The sequence below is a fragment of the Syngnathoides biaculeatus genome, chromosome 10 (genome assembly GCF_019802595.1).
Source record: "Syngnathoides biaculeatus isolate LvHL_M chromosome 10, ASM1980259v1, whole genome shotgun sequence".
NCBI lineage: Eukaryota > Metazoa > Chordata > Actinopteri > Syngnathiformes > Syngnathidae > Syngnathoides > Syngnathoides biaculeatus.
The window spans coordinates 28,779,021-28,803,590 of NC_084649.1; the positions used below are offsets into that span (position 1 = coordinate 28,779,021).

At 41.8% G+C, this 24,570-nt stretch overlaps 1 protein-coding gene and 1 pseudogene across 6 annotated transcripts in view; one reads left to right on the plus strand and one right to left on the minus strand.

Annotated features, from left to right (window-relative positions):
- Positions 1 to 4,063: 4,063 nt before the first annotated feature.
- LOC133506969 (uncharacterized) overlaps positions 4,064 to 24,570 on the minus strand; it is a 73,219-nt gene continuing 52,712 nt past the window's right edge. For 5 of the 6 annotated variants that reach the window (XM_061831413.1, XM_061831414.1, XM_061831411.1 and 2 more), the window contains one exon: positions 10,773 to 12,060. In XM_061831413.1, the coding sequence (XP_061687397.1) occupies positions 11,598 to 12,060 (463 nt within the window). In that variant the 3' untranslated portion in view covers positions 10,773 to 11,597. Of the gene's footprint in view, positions 4,833 to 7,339; positions 7,467 to 10,772; positions 12,061 to 24,570 lie in introns of those variants that run through there. The other variant, XR_009796678.1, reaches the window with a different exon arrangement.
- On the plus strand, positions 22,800 to 22,918 carry LOC133508185 (5S ribosomal RNA; annotated as a pseudogene).

Consider the following 24,570-nt stretch of genomic DNA (forward strand, 5'->3'; position numbering starts at 1 on the left):
TTCCCTTTGCTCAGCAACTTCATCCAGCTCTCCCAGAGGGAACCCGAAGCATTCACAAGCCAGCTGAATACTTCCAGGTCTCACTGTCATTGCCCACATAAGCATTGAAGTTCTCCAGCAGACCTAAAAAATCCCCAGCAGCCCCTTTAAGGACTCCAAAAAAGGGTGGGTACTTTGAACTGCTGTTTGGTCCATAGGCACAAAAAACAGACAGGACCGGGCTTCCCACCCAAAGGTGGCGGGAGGGTACCCTCTCGTCAGCCGAGCTCACGCTGCACCTGCACCTGCCATCATGGCCCCTCCCACAGGTGGTGACCCTATGGGAAGGGTGATTCTTTACCCTTTCAAGCGGTGATCGGCTGTACCCCATGGGTGCAGGCCCGGCCACCAGGCGCTCACCTTCAAGCACCACCTCTAGGCCTGCCTCTCGAGGGGGGCCACGGTGGCCTGCGTCTAGACAAAGGAAACTTAAATCCATTTCTTTTTGTCATCATAGGTGTCTTTTCACTGTGCTTTGTTTGGTCCCTCACCTAGGACTTGTTTGCAATGGATGACCCTACGAGGGGCGTGAAACCCAAGACGACTTGGCTCCTAGGATGATTGGGACACACAAACCCCTCCATCATGATAAGATAACGGGTTTTAGGAGGGTCTGCTTTAACATAATATAAATACACATATGAAGTAATTTTTCTGTCATGCTTACTTATTTGTGAAATTTTGTGCTCACGTGTTATATTGTCATCATATAACATCATGTGACATCTTCAGGGGCCTAAGACCCAGCTATCCATAAAATGTGGTACCAACCCTTGTTACTGTGACTTCTCCATATTCCATCTCCATATTGCCTTAGCTTTACCTGGCACAAGTTATTTTATTTACGAGTTTTATTGGTATTAATTCTATTCAAATTATTATAATTTCTGAAAAATTTGAGTTATGTAGTTTATGGATATATATTTTGTCGTCATGTTGTGAAGCACTATTTGTCTGCACTGTATTCATTCATTCATTCATTCATTCATTCATTTTCCAAGGAGTACTGGAGCCTATCCCAGCTATCCATGGGTGGGAAGCAGGGTACACCCTGAACTGGTTGCCAGCCAATACTGGAAATTATCTTTTTATTTTGGGCTTGTCCTGTTACGGGTCAACACAGCATGTCATTCATCCATCCCTCACAGGTTTGGTTGAAGAAGAAAATGCACAAAAATAAAACAAGAGGAGCTGAAAAAAGTTATCCTGTTTGGGTGCACTCATAACTTTCCACCCAATTGAAATTGTGGTGGGCCCAGTTCTTCCTCTCAACTGTGTGTGGGTGACTGTTAGAGCATGCAGCAGTGATCCTCAGCCAACAGATCACGGCCTGGAAAAATGATCACTCTCTACGGTCGGCTTCTTCAATCGAAAGCACAGCCGTCTCGGTCCGACAGACGCTGGCGCACATGGTGGCACAAAAAGGACAAATGGAAGGGTAGTGGGTGGGCTGAAGCCTCTGCGCAGCTGGAGAGCTGTCAGCCAAGAAAGAGCCAAGAAGTAAGACACAAGAGATATATCATGAGCAAGGCCTGGCCACTGCCAAAAGGGGCGTGGCCAGGCCACTGGTCGAGGTGGTGCCACCTCTCACACCTGTCACAGTTGTTTCACATTTGGCACTGTAATTAGACCAAGCATTTAAGTTGGAGTTTTGTCACTGGCATCCATGATGGATTCTCAGCTGCTGTACATAACGTCCAAATCTAGTGTACAGCTATCCTTGTCACAGCGAATCTGTGCCCTTTTGTTTGTTCATCTCAAGTCAAGTGTCTTAGTTTGTTTCATAGTCAATGGACCTCGTTAACCGTTTTTGGATCCTGCCTTTAGTCTAGTGATTTTGCGCCTGTGCCTTCTTGGACTGCTTAAACCGTGTACTGACCTATTTTGGAATAAAGCCACTCTGAACAATATGTCACTGCCTGGAAGTCCTGCATTTGGGTCTGCCATCGTACCGCTGGTCCTTGACAAGAGAGCAAGGAGGAAGGACTCAAAGGTAAAACACCCAGGAGTTCTGTCTAACAAATAGGGGTAATTGAAGGAAACCACGCCCATCAACTTGAATTTTGGTCTCCAATTTAGGCATAAAATTATGTGAAATCATAAATTAATATAGAATACTCCCAACTTCTACCATTGGCTGGCAACTCATTCAGGGTGTACCCCATCTCTCACATGAAGATAGCTGAGATAGGCTCCAGCATGCCCTCGACCCTAGTGAAGACAAAGGAAAAGGAAGGTGATTGATTGAATGAATGAAACCTTACAGCTTTGTACTCTTACTCATCGATCCAGCATTTAGAATTAAAGTTTAAACTTTGGTCTTAGGAAATTGATGAACGCAGTCTCTTGCAGTGGAGGCTTTGAACTAATTCTTAGAGAACTTTTTGTAATTAGTTTTATCCATCGATATTTATTTTCAGACAAGAAAAAGACGATCACGCCCTCGCTCTGATTTCCTTTTGTCAGGTTTACCAATTAGACATTCATTAAACTAGACGAAAAGGAAGCAAAGACCCCAGTTCAAGTTTGACAGCTCACGAGGAGAGAGGAGAGTAACTGTCTCATACAATTCGCCACTGCACTCTCTGATTATCCTCTCCTCAGCACCTCTGTTTATTTAGTTTCAAAACCCCCTTATTTACATGGATATTACAAAAAGGAGACGGCAAGCAAAACATAGTTGGAAACGAAGTGTACTTGTTTGTTCATGTGTGTGGAAGATTGCTGAGTACATGTGTGGTCATCATTTCATTTCAATCATCATATACTGCTGAGCAGGCTGGAACTGTGGGTAAGGACTAAATAGAACAGTCCTTATGCAGTTCACGTCCTTCCTGGAGGAAAGGAATTTTGGAACCATTGCAAGTGTTCAATCTCATTGAATGGGAATGACCTCAAAGGTCTGTTCTTCAGCCCCTCTTGTTTAACCTATATATGCTACCCTTAGGTCAAACTCTTCAGACCTTTAATTTTGACTTTCACAACTATGCAGCAAACACAGCAGGGTCACCATATGTCTACAATTTAATTGGGGTGATGTGTCAAATGAGATGAATAACTGAATGAGCCAACACTTTCTTCAATTACACCTTGCATTTGTCAAGTAGACCAGGAGAAGCTCATCCATCCTTTTAACTTAAGTAGACTCGATTGTAATGGTCTGACTAGCCTCCCCCAAAAGACCGTTAAATTGCGGCAGCTACAGAATGCTGCAGCTCAGGTTCTCACAACAACAAAGAGGTCAGAGCATCTAACTCAATTTCTAAAGTCTTTACACTGGTTTCCAGTCGGCTTTAGAATAGATTTAAATTTTCTGCTACTGGTCTTTAAATCACAAAATTGTTTAGGTCCTGAATACATTAAAGAAATGTGAACGGAATATAAACCCAGAAGGTTCTGAAATGGACAGACTCTGGTCAAATATTGGAGCAGACTCCAACCCAAAAAGTGAAGTAGAATATAGGCTCTACTGCCCGCACACAAATGGAATACATTGCCAATAGAAGTAACATCTGCCCCAAGTGTGAATGTTTTTAAGTCCATCTTAAAAAATAATTTTCCTTTTTCACGCATTTCCCCTTTTAAGTATTTCCTGCAGTGGGCAATCTTTTAATCATATTTTTTTTTCGATTTGTTTTAAATGTTCCTCAGCTTTTTCTTTTTGGATTTTTAAAACTTATGGTTTTAATCATATGAAGCACATTTAGGTACCTTGTTTATGAAAGGCGCTATATAAATATGCTTTGCCTACTACCAAAAAATATCGTCGTTCTGCTTATGTAGGTTTTCACAATGCCTTCATAATGGTTATATTCCTTCCCCCCATTAACAGTTTACCCTCTTCCAGAGAGTTCAAAGACATCAAAGAATGCTGTCCTGCCCAAGCAATCAGCCCGGTGGCAAGTTTCCAAAGAGCTCTATCAAACTGAAAGCAACTATGTGGACATTTTGAACACTGTACTCAAGGTAGCATTTTATTTTTTCTTCAAACAACACATAATTTTAACTTTGGATGTGTCACCATTATACAGGTATTAATAAGATCAAATTTGTTTATGTGTGGGTGTCAGGTTTAACAATTAGACATTCATTAAACTGGAAAGAAGGAAGCAAAGACACCAATTAAAGTCTCGCGAGGAGAGAGGAGAGGAACTGTCTCATACAATTCACCACTGCACACTCTGATTATCCTCTCCCCAGCACCTCCATTTATTTAGTTTTAAGACACCCCTTATTTACATGAATGTTACAAAAAGGAGACAGCAAGCAAAACAAGTGGAAACAAAGTTTACTTGTTTGTTCATGTGTGTGTGCATGTGTGTGGAAGATTGCTGAGTACATGTGTGGTCATCATTTCTTTAACTGGCAGCAGGTGCTTCTGGTTCTAACAGTTCTGATGATTAGATGTTTTTGTTCTTACTATCTCCTGCTAGGAGGCTGCCACATTATCTTGAGCAGAGAAAAGCATTTCTTTATTAGAAGAAGATGTATGATAATTATAGTCACAATTTGCCCCCCGTTTATCCAACATTTGCTACCACGTTTTCTAGAGCAGAGCAAACCATTCTTCATTGCAGGCAGAGCAAAGCATTCTTCTTTACAGGCAGGAACACTAACTGAATTGGAGCACAGAAAAGCATTTCTTCCTTGCAGGCAGAAACAGTGACTGAATTGTAGCAGAGCAAAGCACTTCTTCATTGTAGGTAGAAGCCCAGCATTCTTGATTCCAGGCAGGAACAGTAACTCAATTGGAGCAGAGCAAAGCATTTCTTCATTGCAGACAGAAGTAGTTACTGAATTGGAGCAGAGCAAAGCATTTCTTCATTCCAGGCAGAAGCAGTTATCCACCTGTTTATCCTACATTTGCTCCAATCCTCACATCATCTAATAGGTAACCCTGTCGGCTTTATTGTATAGAATCATATTTATGAAAACAAACACAGTTACACTCAAAGGAAAATATAGCATTAATTATTTGTAAAATTCTGGATCAGAGAACAGGTCTGGAAGAGAAGTCATAAAGTCATCATCTTGGTCAAAAATATCACTGTCATTACCCTGTTGTGCCAATAGTGGATATATTTCTGCCAATTTTGAATTTGTCGGGGTAATAGCAGTGGTTATAAGTCGGTTGATGCCCTTATGCAGAGAATACAACATCCTCACAATGTAAGAATAACTGCAAACACAGCTATAGAAAGTAGGACAGAGAACACCAAGCTTTCAGATTTGCCAAACTTTTTTTTCCCCCACCACTCAAATCAGCCTGATGTGTTCACACCAGAGTGCTCCTTCATCTTGTGGTTCAGGGTGCGGAGGCCTTTAATGGCCCTTGTGAGTGACCCATCAGGTGCTGTGATATTTGGAATAAACAACACCGGTCACCGAACAATGAGCAGACGCCACCCTTCTCAGCATGTCGACCGCTATGCGGTTCTGGAATGCCTTGAGTGAAGTTGTTCCAGTTTTAGTCATTACCTCCAGGGTTCACTGTGTTGGGATTTCTGCTAGAATGACATGTAGTAGTTGCCTCGGGACCATGCACGTGATGCAACTATAGTTTACCCTCTAAGCTGCATTCTACATTAACAACCAATTGTTTCCTATTTGTAAAAAAAAAAAAAAAAAAAACCTTCCTCACGCTTTTTTTGGTTAAAATACTTCAACTCGCTCAATAGTATACGTACATTCGGGTTTAAGGTAACATCAGATTGGCAAATGGTGAGAAGAAAATTGGGGTTTCCTTTAGCATAAGCCCATAGATGGAATCCCCAGCAATTAGACTCGGCCAAGGAATTAAAATAGTGCTTAACTGATTCATTGGGAGGCACACATGGAGTCCTCCCATCATTCCTCAGTGACTGCCGCATAGTTGTTTATCGATGTTATTTGAAATGAGGGGCCTATTTATCTTATGAGTGGTAGGCATTATTGACTGAATATAGTTATTGGTTCTGTTGTTATGTGTTTTTGTCAGCTTTACAGGTGTCCAAAAGTAGCATATGAACAAAAATATTATTACGGCTGTCAATGTTGCAGCCCAACATGCTATCATATTATTTAGCCATTTTGAAGTCATGTCAACCAAGTCACCCCTATGGCCATGTTCGCATTTCCCCTCAGAGGGCCGTGTTGAGTGCAGGCAGCATGGGATCGAATCCCGCTCAGTGATGGTGTCGACATCTGCACTGAGACTGGCCGCCAAACAGCCTGGGGTGTAGTCTGCCTCTGCCCAATGTTAGCTGGGATAGCCTCCAGGTCACTCTCCGAATAAATGCAGAAAGGTTGCATCAGGAAAGGCAACCAGTGTAAAAAAATCAAAAAGACTGTTACCGCTGCAACACCATGACAATGGCACAAAAATGGTTTTACACATCAATCCTGATAAATTTCCTAGTTTGTTTCCACTTCTATCAATTTGATGCATGTGAAATTTCCTAGTGACATGCCATTAGAAAACAATGTTTTTTGTTTTTCAAAACAAGTAAATGGATACACAGAATCCCCCAACTTTTTTTTGCATTCATTATTAATTAATAGCACAGGTATTATCTGTGGATCCGTGCAAACACCACAATCTTTTGGACAAGTTTTTGTATGGAGTTATCCAATTTTTTTTGTGTGTGTGTGTGTTTCTCTCATTTTATCCTGCAGGTTAACTATATATATATATATATATATATATATATATATATATATATATATATATATATATGTGTGTGTGTGTGTGTGTGTGTGTGTGTGTGTGTGTGGTGTGTGTGTGTGTGTGGTGTGTGTGTGTGTGTGTTGAGGTGGCCAGCAAAGCCCTATTGTGTTATCCACAAATTTAGATGTTTTATTTTAGTAGGACATTGGCTTTCTACAAACTTCTGGTCCTTACACATTTTTTTTCAGATGTCCTGTATCAACTATTTTGCCATTTGTTTTTCCCTTGTTAGAGTCAGTGGTTCACCTCAGGTGACTATACTGACTTCCCCCTGAACAGGGTGACAATTACTTTCTGTTTGTGGTAATTCTCAAGCTTCTACCACAAGTGGCAGAGACTTCTTACCTCTGCATCCTCAAACAGTTGTCACTCAATTTCCTGTTCAAATGAGGGAGCGAACCTCCACTCACACTTTTACACATGCACATGTTTCACGTAGTTCAAGTACATACAGGACACACGTTGCCCTTTTCTCAGTTTTAGAGACTAATTTGTCTACTCAATAGGGACTAGTATTCTCGAGGTTTTGTTCTGCCGCAGTCACCCAGACGCGCATTCATTCATTCCTCATGAATGTGTGCGTTTCCTACTCACCAGAGATGTCTATACTTCCTTCGGCTTCTTGTTAAACCTCAGCCTCCAGACACAAAGTCGAGGCCCAGTCCCGGAAAGGGTTTCAAGTACTATGGCCCTGGTCTTTGCCTGGACATCGATTCAGCCCCTGGAAACCGCAGGTATCTTAAGATCCGGCTCGAAGGACCAAATTAGACATTCATTAAACTGAACAAAAAGGCAGCAAAGACACCAGTTCAAGTTTGACAGCTCACGAGGAGAGAGGAGAAGAATTGTCTTGTACAACTGCACTCTCTGGTTATCCTCTCCTCGGCACGTCTATTTATTTAGTTTCAAGACGCCACTTATTTACATGGATGCTACAAAAAGGAGACGGCGAGCAAAAAATAGATGGGAAAAAGTGTACTTGTTTGTGCATGTGTGTGTGCATGTGTGTGGAAGATTGCTGAGTTCATGTGTGGTCATCATTTCTTTAACAGGCACCAGGTTCCCCTGGTTCTAACAGTTCTGATGATTAGATGTTTTTGTTCTTGCTATCTCCTGCTAGGCGACTGCCTCGTTATCTAGAGCAGAGCAAAGCATTCCTTTATTGCAAGCAGATTTATTATAATTATATTCACAATTATTCCTACACCTTTACACATACCAACAAAGCCAGAACAGAAACATAAAAAAATGAACAGTAGGGATGTTCAGGGTAACCCTGCTCTCTGTTGGACACAAATTAAATTAAAAAAGATGGCCGACCAAGAAGCATGGACCAGGGTTGAACACCGATCAGTTATCAAGTTTTTGGTTTCTGAAGGGTGTAAACCAGTTGAAATTCATAGTAGAATGTCAACTGCGTACGGTGCCACGTGTTTCAGACGAAATAATGTCTACAAGTAGGCTAAATTGTTCATAGAAGGATGGAGCAGCATTGAGGATGAAGACAGGCCTGGGAGGCCGACAGAAGTGGCAGTGGATGACAATGCAAGGACTTTGAGCTTATCTGTTGGGACAGCACACAAAAATGTCTATGATGAACTTGGCTACTCGCAGGTCAGCTCCCGGTGGGTGCCAAAGATTCTTAGTGCGCCGCACAAACAGTGGAGGGTCGAGTTGTCCCAGCAGTGTCTCTCCCGCTATTAGAAAGATCGTGATGAGTTTCTGAAGTAGGTGGTCAACAAATGACGAGACACGGGTTTGGTCCAATGAGCCTGAGTCCAAACGGCAGTATATGTAGTGGAAGCACTCAGGCTCTCCAGTGAAGAAGTAGGTGATGTTCTCCGTTTTTAGGGATATGCAAGGCCCAATCACTAATTCATTCATTGAGAAAGGAAATACTGTGAACTGTGTCAACTAATGTGAACTGCAGAGCCAGGTCAAGAATGACATAAAGAAGAAACGCTGAAGTCATCAGTCAGAAGGATTGATCTTGCATCATGACAACCCAAGGCGTCCCACAGCAACCCAAACGGTGGAGACCATTAACGAGTTGCGCTGGGAACCGCTCCCTCATCCCCTTTACAGGCTAGACTTGTCCCTTCAGACTTTAGCCTTTTTGGTCCCTTGAAAGTGTTCACAAGAGGCATGAATTTTGAAAGTGACAATGAATTCAAAAGTGTTGTGAGCGACTGGGTGAGATCTAACTCCAAAGATTTTAACGCTGAGGGATTATGGATCCCTCTGCACAGATACGTGAAACGTGTGTGACAGTGCTGGGAGACTATGTTGATTGAGTTAAAATAAAAAAACAAGTAAGCTTCTATCTGAAATAGAAGTCCTTATACCAAAAAATTCACCTTATTTATCGAATGAGCCTTGTATATTCTCAATCCTTATAATGTAATCTGTGACAGTTTCATTTTCTATCATTTGAAAGATGGTCAATGATGTGTAAAGGTTCAGAATTCTAGAATAATGCTCTCTCAATATTTTGAGTGCTTTCCTTCCAATTTCTGAAGCTTCGTGTCTTATCAGAGATGAGCTTTTATCGTTGAGTCCATTCACCAACTGAGCGTAACAGCCTGTGGGTCTGCAGGTAATGCTTCTGCATCCACTGCTACTCGTAGGATGGTGTCCTTTAACTTCAGAATATGTAAACAGTTAAGGAATTTTGTCTCTAACAGATCATACTCATCTTCTCTTCGGTTGATCATAATCTGCTGAGGCATTCCTGCTTCGTTTTGTTTTAATTTCACATTCTCTTGACTAATAGTTCTCTTCTTCTATTACCTTGCTCTTGACTGGCATTCCTGGACCCATAACCTGTTGAACGCAGTCTTGCGTTGGAGGCTTTGTAATACCTCTTAGATAACTTCTCATCATTTGTTTTATCCACCTGTATTTATTTTAAATCAAGAAAAAAACAATTGTGATTTTCTTCTGACACACCAACAAAACTGCCACGTAAAAAAAAAAGATCACTACAGGGAGTCCTCGGTCTACGACAGATATCCGTTCCCACTGGAGCAAATTAACTCGAATTTCGATTTAAGTCTGATTTCCCCATTAAAGTCAAATTTAAGATGACCCCTAGGATTGGCTACAGCATTCCCCTGACCCTCGTGAGAACAAGCAGCTCAGAAATGGATGGGTGTTGGTACTTCATATAAAAAAAAAATACATCAAAATAAAAAAATACAAGATGTCACTTACCATTACTGCGAGAAGTGGATGACAAAGGATGAAGCGAATCTGCCCTAAACTCTTGCTAAGAAAGCGAATGCACCTACTAGCCATTGCTAGCGGTAAATTCCTCCTCGGTATCCTCTCCTTTCTGCTCTTTCAAAGTTGGGAAAATACCCCATGCCTTTTCCCTGAATGAACATGAGGCTGATATTAAGAGTACTGTTTTATCACATCAAATGTTTTGTATGTGCAGGTTTTAACTTGACTTTCTGTTTTAAGCATGGAGTTTTTTTTTTAAAGGGTACACACTGTAACTCACTATTTTGGTAGTCAATATAGCTTGACACATCTGTAAAATTGCAGGGAAAAGAATCTTGAATTGAAACAAATGCTCTGTAAAATATTCCTTTGGCTAAACACTGATGGGACACAAAGTTAGTGTTTATGATACTGTGAGACATTGTTTTTGTGAATTTTGTCCCAATTCATTGTGATGTAAAGTTGGTAGATTGACCCATGGTGGTATTGTTGTGTTAAGATTTTTTTCAGTCATTCGCTCTTATGTCGCTTTGAAGACTAAAACAAATACTAAAAACCCACTATGTGACCAGTCAGCTGACCTCAATTTTGGCATATAGACGTGTTAGTGTTTCACTCACTCATTTGACTTTACCGACGTTACCGGTACGTGCAATGTAAATTAAGGGAGTGTATCAGATTTCAATATAATATATTCTATATAATCTTGATCCAACTGAACCGACTAGTCATTTGTTTTAAGATATTTAAAACATACTTTGTTCACCGCTGTGATTGCGTCCAACCACCTCTTTGCGTGGATTCTTCTTTGATTTTCAACTCTCCTTTGTCGGTTTTGCGCACTTTTTTTTTCATCAGGGTTGTGCTAGTCAACTGACTGGCTGTAGGCATTGAAAGTGTACGCATTGAAAGTGGGAACCTTTTTTTTATTTTTTTTTTTTACGATTCCAGGACAACAAGAATGTTAGTCCTAGTTCTGATCGATTCTCAAACTCTCTAAACCAACCCAAGTAGGGAGGCATATCTAAAAGCCTAGTGCCCTTGCTCAAGGGGACTTTCAGTCAAGAAGCCTATGAGTATCCCTTCAATGACTAGTGGCCATTTAAACAATTGTAAGTACTGGGACTTGAATCTTGACCCTCTGGCTCCAAAGCCCAAGTTTGTCCTACAATGAGCTATAATTAACATAATTTTTCCTCTGCATAGGAGTTTCTCCCAGTTATTAGAACACTTCAGCACCAGTATTTCTGGTCTCACAATAAATGCTCTAATCTAAAAAGGCTAGATTACAGTATGAATTTTGTTGTTTATATCGTTAGACCATTTCCACTGATTAGCATTGGCTCTGGATCTGCCGCTGTTGTCTCAGGTGCTCTTTGTTGGAAAGTGTTGCATTACATCCTGAACCATTGCAGATGAAGTCTCTTGCAGAGCCAATATCATACAGTCAGGTCGCAATGAAACCAGCATTATTGTCACGAGCAAGCGACAGCGGGTTTGACCCAAATGCAGGACACTGAGAAGGTGACATGATGTTGAGAGTGGTTTTATTCCAAGAGGAGGCCATACAAAGGTAAACATGTTTTTTAAAAAAAGGCAAAGGCACAAAAACACAGGGTAAAAGGCACTACCCCCCACCCCAGTCTGTCTGGTGGCCGTCCAGGCCACCGAAAACAAGAAGCTTGGCTAAGTAGTTCAGGAGGTTGGCTACTACGTTAAGCACCAGGTTCCTAATGGGGACACTCAGGCGGACATCCATGAGGAGAGTCCCAATGGCAAAGCAGGAACCATTGAGGCTTGGTAGAAGTGGATATGAGAGGGGCAGAGTGCACAGGGACTCGGGAAGGTGAACTGGAAAACATGGGTGATATAGAATGAGTTGACTCACTGGGGAATTTTGTTTGGCGGTTCTTGGGCCGATTGAAGCTGGTGTCATAAAGCTAAGTTCTTCTTTGGCGCCTCTGCTGGCCATCATGCAGGGGTCCTGGGTAAGTTGCCAAATGGGTGCCCCAAAAAAGGCCGGAGGAAGAGACTTCGTCTTCGGCACATGAGGGCTAGAGATGGTTAGTGGTGACACAAATTGACTTGCACTAAAAAGGAGGGAGGAGAGAAAAATCAAAATCTATACCTGAGTCAGAATCGAGCAGGTGGTCATATAATTCAAGGTCCTCCTCAATATCAGAAAAATCTGAGTCTAATAAAACATTTGAATGGGTCGGGCGTGGAGGATAATCATAACCTGGGTGGCGCAGGTGACCAGGAAGGAGAGGACAAAAACACAGAGCCCTTTCGGAGAGGGGACGCTTGGTTGGCATGCTGAGTGCATTGGGAGGTATACCAGCGGAGTGACCAGCGATGCCGCGTTTTCACACGGAGTCCTGTTTTGTCCAGTTCGTTTTGTCATGAGCAAGCGGCAAGGGTTTGGACCCAAACGCAGAATTCCGAGGCAGTGACACAATGTTGAGGGTGGTTTTATTCCAGTCAGAGTTCATACAGAGGTAACCAATCCAAAAAGGCAAAGGCACAAAAACACGTGGCAAAAGGCAAGGTCCAAAAACATGAAAACAAGGTTGGATAACTACTCGGCAAAAAACAAGACTTGACTTAGTTATGGTGGCACAGGAACAAGAGGCTCAAACACTCACGCAGACTAATGAAGTCTTATGTAATGAATTGGCAACTGACAATACAACACACAAGGTATACACAAGGGCAGGGCAGTGGCATGGCCATACCCCTGACACATTTTGTCCTTTGACTTCCTCTACTTTGATAAATGTAAGGATCGAGTCAGGCAGGTTTGTTTGAATTTATGAAATTGTTTTGGATTCTGACATTTTCTTTAATGACATCGAAATCTCAGATGAATATTTGAGCAAAGCCTCGTTTAAGTGGATGGTTCTGTAAACACTGAAGTGATGTTAAAATGAATTGTTGTAATCTGAATGATGATTGGTAATTGAGAGATGGTTCCATGGTGAATGGAATTAACAACAGCTTCTCATAGTAGCAGAAAAAAAAATTAAAAAACATTTTCTCATTTCAATCTCCAATTTTCTTTGCAGTACTGGATTTTGCTCACTTTGACCTCTAATAGTAAAGTTGTTATTCCAATCTATGAATCCAAAGTAAGTATTAATATTTAGTCTCCCACTGCTTTTGTGTGTATGAGTGTATATACACTCTATGCATTCACAAAGCCGTCCTTTGATTTGCCCAACTAGTTGAATCACAACAAAAGCATTTGCTTTGATTTGGCTTGATTGCTATGAGAGGGAACAAGACAAAAAGGGTACTGCTCTGTCAGTAACTGTTTGGCTGATTTCAGATACTGCTTCGCTTGCTTTTGCTCTCTGTCTCTCTCTCTCTCTCTCTACCTCCCTCCCTTTCTCTCTCTCTCTCTCTCTCTCTCTCTCCCTCTCTCTCTCCCTCTCTCTCTCTCTCTCTCTCTCTCTCTCACACACACACACTCTCTCGCTCTCGCTTTTCGCCCACTCACACACACGCACACAAGCTTAGCACTTCCAGACCTTCCAGTTGCGTATTTTCACTTTAGCTACTCTTGGACTGCTTCTTTCAACTTATTCCATTTGAATATTAGCTGCATGTCAAACTAGCCATGAAGAGTAATGCATGCGCTAAAATACGGGCTTTGTCTTAAATAATAATCGCCACAGTCGTCCGACTGATGGCCAAGTTTTTATGTCTGTCATATCTGTCGGTGTTACTCCTTTCTCCGAATTTTTTAAAATTTTATTATGTTAATTTATGCCCATGGTCATTGCTTTTTTTTCGACTGGAGCAGCATTGCTCAAACCCCCAGCTTTCTTCTTTTGGCCATAATGTGTAAAAAGGTGGGTGAAAAAGACAAATAAGCTCCCAGCGCACAAACGCAGATATTTCTCATAGATAAAAAAAAGTCTTGTTTAAAGTTTGCCAAAAGCCACAATATGCAGAAGCAAAGCAGAAACATATTGGTGGTGGGAACAAAATGGCATACAAAACACAGGCGTCGTAAAGTCGAAACGTTACCCTAACCTTAAGATTGAGACCATTTTAAACTGAGAACTTTCTGTAGAGTAAATGCCCGATATTTATGTCTTGAAACTTTCATATATTTTTTTTCATATATATTTAAATTTGAATTGAAGCATATTTACTTGGAATTAAAAAAAACTGCAATAGAAATGTAAGGAATAATACGAAGACTTTACAAAGGCAAAGGAAGCCTGGACCACCAGGGGCACAACTGAGGAGATGACATGAGGGGTAGTTTAGTAAATTGTTGAGAAGGTGAAGCGGGTGGTTGGTGGGGGCACATCTGAGAGCAATCACACAGTGTGAGAAAATACAGACATGACAGTCTGCTGATACTTGTTAGCAGTATAAAAACACATCCTTCAATAAGACAGCACGAGCTGGCCACTGGTATGTAGGACTTGCATTGATATGGTGTGAATAAACCTGAATAAAAATTAATTTGGCAAAATTTAGGTTCCATCAAACAGCATAACCAATTCATCCTGGGATTTTGGATTTGGGCTTGTGTTTTTATTTTTATGCAAACAGACCAAGAATCAGTAACTGCAAAAAATGTTTTTGAATTACATCCATCCATTTTCTTAGCCACTTATCCTCACAAGGGTCACAGGACAGCTGGAGCCTAAGCCAGCTGTCAACGGGCAAGAGGCGGGGTACACCCTGAACTGGTTGCCAGCCAATCGCAGGCCACATTGAGACAAACAGCGACACTCACAATCACACCTAAGGGCAACTTAGAGTGTCCAATTAATGTTGCATGTTTGTGGGATGTGGGAGGAAACCAGAGTGCCCAGAGAAAACCCACGCAGGCACGGGGAGAATATGCAAACTCCACACAGGTGGGCCCGGGATCGAACCCTGGACCTCAGAACTGTGAGGCCAACACTTTACAGCTGCGCCACCATCCCACCTTGTTATTGAATTATCATTTTTTTATTCCTTCTTCCAGAACAGGAAAATTACCCCCTTGGGATGAGCATCATAGTATTTTTGTGCAACGGTATCGTTGAGTGCTAACAGTGGATTAAAATATTAGCACCATTTCCCTACTGTTCACTGCACATTTTCATATTTGACAAAAATGTAAAAAAAGGAAAAAAGACTTAAAGAAAAGAAGAAACCTTATTAAAATATAGTGCCTTGTGAAAGTATTCAGCACCGTTGAACTTTTCAATCTTTTGCCACATTTCAGGCTTAAATATAAAGATATACAATTTTAATTTTTTGTCAAGAATCAATGACAAGTGGGACACAATCGTGAAGTGGAATGAAATTTATCGGATATTTTATACTTTTTTTAACAAATAAATAAATTGGAGTGGAATATTATTCAGCCCCTTTGCTTTCAGTGCAGCAAACTCACGCCAGACGTTCAGTGTGGATCGCTAAATGATCCAATGTTGACTGATGATGATAAATAGAATCCACCTGTGTGTAATGAAGTCTCCATAGAAATGCACCTGGTCTGTGATAGTCTCAGGGTTCTGTTTAAAGTACAGAGAGCATCATGAAGAACCAAGGAACAGGTCCAAGATACTGTCGTGGAGATTTTAAAGCCAGATTTGGATACAAAAAGATTTCCCAAGCTTTAAACATCTCAAGGAGCACTGTACAAGCAATCACATTGAAATGGAAGGAGTATCATACCAATGCAAACCTACCAAGACCTGGCCGTCCCTCTAAACTTTCACCTCGACCAAGGAATAGACTGATCAGAGATTCAGCCAAGAGGCCCATGATCACTCTGGATGAACTGCCGAGATCTACAGCTGAGGTGGGAGGGTCTGTCCATAGGACAACAATCAGTCGTACACTGCACAAAACTGGCCTTTACGGAAGAGTGGCAAGAAGAAACCAATTTCTCAAAGATATCCATCAAAAGTCTAATTTTAAATTTAGCCACAAGCCACCTGGGAGATACACCAAACATGTGGAAGAACGTGCTCTGGTCAGATAAAACCAAAATTGAACTTTTCGGCAACAATGCAAAATGATATGTTTGGCATAACAGCAACATAGCTCATCACCCTAAACACACCATCCCCACTGTCAAACATGGTGGTGCCAGCCTCATGGTTTGGGCCTGTTTTTCTTCAGCAGGGACAGGGAAGATTGTTAAAATTGATGGGAAGATGAATGTAACCAAATACAGGACCATTCTGGAAGAAAACCTGTTGGAGTCTGAATAAGATTCAACTAAAAAATTCTGCCAATTTTTTCTGTTTGTTGTCACATTCAACCATGCCAATTATTACAGGACAGGAGGAGCTCCCAGAAGATTGGACTACTACAGCCAAGGTTATCAGAGAGACAGGCAGGAGAGTACTTTGTGTGTCTTCTGGTAGGAAAGGGGAGAAGGAGACTGGAAGTCAAACAAGGAAAGAAGTTAGCAAAGAAAAAGTGGGATACTGAAAGGACTGAGGAGAGGTGAAAGGAATACATTGAGATGTGACGATGGGCAAAGGTAGAGGTGGCGAAGGCTAAACAGGAGGCATATGACGGCATGTATACCAGTTTGGACACAAAAGAAGGAGAAAATGATCTCTACAGGTTGGCCAGACAGAGGGACAGAGATGGGTAGGATGTGCAGCAAATAAGGGTGATGAGGGATAGAGATGGAAATGTGTTGACTGGTGCCAGTACTGTGCGAAATAGATGGAAAGAATACTTTGAGAAGTTGGTGAATGAAGAACATGAGAGTGAAGAAAGTGTAGAAGAGGCAAGTGTGAAGGACCAGGAAGTAGCATTGATTAGTAAGCGGGAAGTTAGATTACATTACAAAGGATGAAAAATGGAAAGGCAGTTGGTCCAGATGACATACCTGTGGAGGTATGGAAGTAATTTGGAGAGGTGGCAGTGGAGTTTTTGACCAATTTATTCAACAGAATTTTAGCGAGTGAGAAGATGCCTGAAGAATGGAGGAAAAGTGTGCTAGTTCCCATTTTTAAGAACAATGGCAATGTTCAGAGCTGTGGTAACTATAGAGGAATAAATGGATGAGCCACACAATGAAGTTATGGGAAAGAGTAGTGGAGGCGAGACTCAGGACAGAAGTAAGCATCTGTGAGCAACAGTATGGTTTCAGGCCTAGAAAGAGTACCACAGATGCATTATTTGCCTTGAGGATGCTAGTTGAAAAGTACAGAGAAAGTCAGAAGGAGCTACATTTTGTCTTTGTTGATCCAGAGAAAGCCTTTGACAGAGTATAAAGAGAGGAACTGTGGTACTGCATGCTTAAGTCTGGTGTGGCGGAGAAAAATGTTAGAATAGTATAGGACAAATATGACGGCAGCAATACAATGGTGAGGTGTGACAGAAGAATTTAAGGTGGAGGTGGGTTTGCAACAGGGATCAGCTCTGAGGCCTTCCTGTTTGCTGTGGTAATGGATAGGCTGACAGATGAGGTTAGACTGGAGAGCAGACTTCGATGGTTTGCACATGTCCAGAGGCGAGAGAATAAATATATTGGTAGAAGGGTGCTGTGGATGGAGCTGCCAGGCAAAAGAGCAAGAGAAGGTTAATGGATGTTGTGAGGAAAGACATGAGGGCAGTTGGGGTTAGAGAGGAAGATGCAGGATAAGGGCTTAGATGGAAAAAGATGACACGCTGTGGTGACCCCTAATCACAGCAACGAGCCGATAGGAAAAGAAGATCTTACGTTAATTGTCTGGACATGCACTAGAGAGGATTGAAGATTAGCCACTACAGTAATCCCTCTCTACTTCACACTTCACCTATTAGAGCTTCAGTGCATCACATTTTTTTTTTTTTTATCCACGCCCCCTAAAAAAAAACAGATCGGCTTACAGTACGTACTATATTACGTGATGTGCATTGATGAAAGGAGCACTGATACAATGCGATATCCCCAGCATGACATGTGGACCAATGAAGAAAAAAAAACAAGTCAGATCTGCTTCTTGGGGCTGATTGACTGCGCATCATCAAAGCCCCACCGAGCAGTTCTCTCTGCTCCTCCCTCCTCCTTCCTATGCGCCATTTTCTACACTATTACATGCTGAGACTGTGTGCGCATAACATCTTTAGTTTGCAATGCCTCCAAAGTGCTGTGCTTGATTTTAAAGTTGTCCCCAAATCACCCAATCAGATGAGGATGATGCAAAATGAGAGGATTGATCAAAATGGAATCTACGTTCGCTTTGTGGAACGCGGATTGTAGACGTATGGTCTGGTGACAATGAGGAAGAGGAAGCTGATGGATCAGTGAAAAAACAACCTTTTGGATATGATCAAAAACAGGAGGAATTGCACTTTTGTGGCGCCATTATGCTGTGAATGAAGTGCTACGTTTGGGTAAAGATCTTATGGGAACTGGGACAGTGAGTCGTTGAAGTTGGAGCCGATGAAGGGGCCAAGTACAGTGAAGAAAATAAGTATTTGAACACCCTGCTATAATGGAAGTTCTCCCACTTAGAAATCATGGAGGGGTCTCAGATTTTCATCATAGGTGCATGTCCACTGTGAGAGAGATAATCTAAAAAGAAAAATGCAGAAATCACAATGTATGATTTCTTGACAAATTCTTTGGGTGATACAGCTGCAAATAAGTATTTGAACACCTGAGAAAACCAATATTAATATTTGGTACAGTAGACTTTGTTTGATATTATAGAGGTCTTGTTCACCAGGTTTACACACACTGCAGGATGGATTTTGGCCCACTCTTCCTGACAGCTCTTGTCTAGATTTGCCAGGTTTCTGGGTTGTCGTTGAGAAACACGGAGTTTCAGATCCCTCCAAAGATTTTCTATTGGATTTAGGTCCAGAGACTGGCTATGCCACACCAGAACCTTGATATGCTTGTTATGGAGCCACTCCTTGGTTTTCCTGGCTGTGTGTTTCGGGTCATTGTCATGTTGAAAGACCCGGCCATGACCCATCTTCAATGTTCTGACTAACGGAAAGAAGTTATTTCCCAAAATCTCACAATGCATGGCCACGGTCATCCTCTCCCTAATGGCCCCGTCACACCATGACGTTCTGGTCAGCGTTCTATAGCGTTTGATGAAACGTTGGTAGTCACCCATGGTCGCCGGGATAGCGCCAGAAGAGTGTTGTTTGACCGCTAGTGAATGTTAATGATCGCTGGGAATCGGCGGAGAACGCCGGTCCGGAAAAAAAAGTTTTGAACATGCACAAAAGTTCTCACCGAGACCAGTGTCCATCAACGTTTAATTTTAAACGCTGCAGAACGTTCAACAACGTTCGTGGAACGTTTTACTAATGTTCGCCGAGCGTTGCACGCGTTTGGCTATCTTTAGTCAGTCGTTACTCTAGCGTTACTTGGTTGTTACTTAATCGTTTGCTTTGCAGTGAACAACTCACTGGCGACCTGTCAACGACCACTGAACAATCCCCTAGCACACACAGCGTGTAACGAAAGTCAAACGAACGTCCTTTGGCCTCCATTGAGCGTCATTCCAGCGTTTCCCGAACGTCACTGCATATGGGTATATAAACCAATGCTTTGCATTCATATTTGCAGTGGTAGTTGCTGAAGCAGCAACCCACCTTTTTTTCGTCGAGGCGGCATGATGATGTTCAGACTCACGAGAACAACCGAAGTGAGTATGACATTTCCAACATTTTCGTTCCTGTTCCACTGTAAAAATTACATGCCAGCAAAACGCTATTCTGTCGTTATTCACCCGTTTAGTCACACGCTCAACACGCTCGTCTAACGTTGACAAATTGCTCGTCGCGCGCCAGTGACACGTTAGCACACGCTAATGGTTTTTAGAGGTATCTTATTTGGTCGCTGTTACACACTTCTTGTGCGTTAGACACACGTGAGTCATGCGTTAGACACACGTTAATCACACACCAGATGTGTCATCCTCATTTGAGAACGCTGAAAAATAGAACAATTGAAATGTTCAGAGAACGTTGATCAGAACGTCATGGTGTGACGGAGCCTTAATACAGTGCAGTCGTCCAGTCCCATGTGCAGAAAAACACCCCCAAATCATGATGCAACCACCCTCATGCTTCACAGTAGGGATGGTATTCTTGGGATGGAACTCATCATTCGTCTTCCTCCAAACTCTTATATGACCACAAAACTTTCTCCCATGACTCCTCTGTATCATCCAAATTCATTGGCAAACTTAAAACAGGCCTGGACCTGTGATGGTTTAAGCAAGGGGACCTTCCGTGCCATGCATGATTTCAAACCATGACGTCTTCGTCTATTACCAACAGTCACTTTGGAGACGGTGGTCCCAGCTCTTTACAGGTCATTGACCAAATCCTGTTGTTTAGGCCTGGGCTGATTCCTCACCTTACTAAGGATCATTGTGACCCCACGAGGTGATATCTTGCATGGGACTCCAGTCCGATTGAGATTGACTGTCATGTTTAGCTTCTTCCATTTTCTAATGATTATTCCAACAATGGACCTTTTTTCATCAAACTGCTTGGCAATATCTCCGTAGCCCTTTCCAGCCGGGTGGAGTTGTACAATTTTGTCAATGTTGCCTTTGACAGCTCTTTGGTCTTGGACATGTTACAAGTTTGAGTCTTACTGATTGTATGGGGTGGACAGGTGTCTTTATGCAGCTAATGACCTCACACAGGTGCATCTGATTCATTATAATACATGGAGTGGAGGTGGACTTTTTAAAGGCGGACAGGTCTTTGAGGGTCAGAATTCTAGCTGTACCTGTTTCTTCACTTCCTGAGTACCCTCACCATTGTACCACTGTATAGTTGACCCCAAGTATTTGAAGTCATCCACCCCCGCTATCTCTTCTCCCTGGAGCTTCACTCTTCCTCCTCCGCCCCTCTCACTCACACACATATATTCTGTTTTACTTCGGCTAATCTTCATTCCTCTCCTTTCCAGTGCATCCCTCCATCTTTCTAATTATTCCTCCACCTGCTCCCTGCTTTCACATTAGATTGCAATATCATCTGTGAACATCATGGTCCAAGGGGATTCTAATATAACCTCGTCTGTCAGCCTATCCATTACTAGCGCAAACATGATTGGACCCTGATGCAGCCCCACTCCATTTTATATTCATCTGACACACCAACGGCACATTGCACATCTGTTCTGCTGCCCTCATGCATGTCCTGTGCTATTCTAACATATTTCTCCGCCACACCAGAATTGAGCATGCAGTACCACAGTTCCTCTCTTGGTACTCCATAAGAGAAAATAAATAAAAATGAAATTAAAATAATTTAAATAAAAATTACAAAGACCAAAAAAATCTTGTTACTCAGTTTCAATTATTTCTAAATGTTTATCAATAAATAATGTACATTTCTGATTATTAATTAATTCAAGATACTTTAAATTCTCATTGACTTCAATTAGGAACAATTTGAATACTGAAGTTGATTTTACAAATTTGGATTTGTGAATGTGAAATTTACCCAACAAAATTTCCATGTTCATAATTTCACGAATTTTTTTGTGTTTCAACTCAAAATATAATCATATTTTTCTTACCAAATGTAATTGTATGTTTTGTCTTCCCAAAAAAATATTTTTACATTTTTTTCCAGAACATAGCACTAAAAGAAAAAAAAATGTGAAAAATAGTTTCAGAATCCATCCATCCATCCATTTTCTGAGCTGCTCATCCTCACTAGGGCCTTGGGAGTGCTGGAGCCAATCCCAGCTGTCATTGTGCAGGAGCCAGGGTGCAGCCTGAACTGGTTTGCAGCCAATCGCACGGCACATGGAGACAGAAAACAGTCACACTCACAATCACACCAAGATTCAATTCTCCAATTAAAACATCAAGCACGGGGAGAACAAGTAAACTCCACACAGGCAGGGCCGGGATTTGAACCCCACAGTCTTAATCAAATAATACCAAATGGAAAGTTATTTTAAGATGTGCGATTTTTTTTTTAAATACTAATTGGAAGAAAGTGTGGCGTCTTCCTTTTAAATTTTTCATTTCAAACAAAATTAGAGAACTATATTTAAAGAGTTTATACAACATACCCAACTAACATCTAATATTTCACATTTTCTTGAAATTGATGACATGGGACGTGTGGTGTTGTCATCTCTCCTTCTATGTACAGACTCCACCATGAATCCAAGATTGCTCTTTTCCTGTGGAATAATCTGAGCGATTATCTCCAACACCTCCTTCCTCACATCCTTTTTGCCGTGCTAACGTAAATTTAGCAAATGGAGAGTCCAACATCGGCTGTAACTTTCTCCCTCTTCTTGCTTCTCCTGAAGTTTGAAAATATGGACAGCAAATTTATTCACAATGTTCTCTCTTGCTTCAAATTGAACCTCAAGGCTATTATAATTTTCCTTCATCGTAATAATCTCCCTTACATTCTTAATCATCATCTCTTCAAACTAGGAGAAACGGTCGTTCAAGCCATCAATGGCTTTTAATATGTCGACATTGGAAACAGCAGCTTCTTTCATGTATATAGTTTCAGTCTATCTTCTTTGGGTTAGGACAATTTTGAGGGGTTTCTGGAAGAGGTGTGCATTTACTTGGGAGAAAGATATCGGTCTCCATGTTAATCATCAGTCCACTCTTTTTCTTTGCATCTTTTTTGGCCATTCTCGTTACTGCTTCCTGATCAATTTTTTGCTTAGGGTTTAGCTACAAGCAAGCAGCCATCGAAACGAAATGAAGAAAAAAAAGGAGGGGGGAGCCTTCCTTTGAGTCTTGCCTTGAAAATAGCCCAACAAACCATGCACAGCCACAATATAAAGGAAAACATCACCTAAATCCGTTTTAATTATTTCAGATTTTAGACCAGTACTCTTCAAGAATACACTTACGGCCATGCTACCCTGAGAATGCCCGATCTCATCAGTTCTCGGAAGCTAAGCCGGTTTGGCCCTGGTTAGTACTTGGATGGGAGACCGTCTGGAAATACCAGGTGCTGTAAATGGAGAGAGGTTGCGTCAGGAAGAGCATCCGGCGTAAAAACTATGCCGGATCGGTCATGGCCAGGGTTAACAATGGCACCCAGCACCATTAACCTGCAGGGCGTCAGTGGAAATTGACCTACTGTGGGTCGAAGACAAAGAAGAGGAGGAAACCGGATTCGTCGGCAGAAGAAGAAGACGAATGCACAGAGCCTATAACTGAGTATAGAGGCTTTTAATGTTGGGACTATGACAGGAAAACTCAGGAGATGGTTGATATGATAATTAGGAGAAAGGCTTATTTATTGTACATCCAAGAGAGCAGGTGGAAAGGTAGTAAGGCTAGAAGTTTAGGAGCAGGGTTTGAAATATTTTAGCAGGGAGTAGATGGGAAGAGAAATAGAGCAGGTGTTATTTTAAAGGAAGGAAGGCAAAGAATGTCTCGGAGATGAAGAGTATCAGATCGAGTGATGAGGCTGAACTTTGAAATTGAGGGTTTTATGTATCATTTGTCAAGCGGCTATGCCCCACAGGTAGGATTTGACCTAGAATTGAAAGAGAAATTTTAGGAGGAAATTTATGAAGTAGTTCTGAGCATACCAGACTGAGAGAGAGAGTTGTGATTGGTTCAGATTGTAATGTAATGAATAAGGGGCGACGAAGAAGTGATGGGTAAGTATGGCATCCAGGAAAGGAACTTTGAGAGAGAGATGGTGATGGACTTTGAACAAGCATGGAAATGGGAGTAATAAACACCTTTTTCCAGAAAGGCAGGAACATAGAGTAACCTACAAGAGCGGCGGTGGAAGCACGCAGGTGGATTATATTTTGTGCAGACGATGTCATCTGAAGGAGGTTGCTGACTGTAAGGTAGTAGTAGGGGAGAATGTAGCTCAACAGTATAGGATGGTGGTGTGTAGGATGACTCTAGTGGTGGGTAGGAAGATTAAGAAGACAAAGATAGAGCAGAGAACTATGTGGTGGAAGCTGAGAAAGAAAGAACGTTGTGAGGCCTTTCGGAAAGAGATAAGACAGGCTCTCAATGGAAGGAGGAGGAAGACACTGAGAGGACCGAGGAGAGTCAAAAGGAACATATTGAGATGTGACGTAGGTAGAGGTGGTGAAGGCTAACCAAGAGGCATATGTCGACATATGCACCAGGTTGGACAAGAAAGAAGGAGAAAATGATCTCTACAGGTTGGCCAGACAGAGGGATAAAGGTGGGTAGGATGTGCAACAAGTAAGGGTGACAAAGGATAGAGATGGAAATATGTTGACTGATGCCAATAGTGTGCTAAATAGATGGAAAGAATACTTTGAGAAGTTGATGAATGAACAAAATGAGAGAGAAGGAAGAGTAGAAGAGCCAAGTGTGAAGGGGCAGGAAGTCACAATAATTAGTAATGGGGAAGTTAGAAAGGCACTACTTCTTCTTTTCCTTTTGGCTTATCCTGTTAGGGGTCGCCACAGTGTGTCATCTTTTTCCATTTTAGCCTATCTTCTGCATCTTCTTCTCTAACCCCAACTGCCCTCATGTCTTCCCTCACCACATCCATAAACCTTCTCTTTGGTCTTCCTCTCGCTCTTTTGCCTGGCAGCTCCATCCTCAGCACCCTTCCACCAATATACTCACTCTCTCGTCTCTGAACATGTCCAAACCATCGAAGTCTGTTCT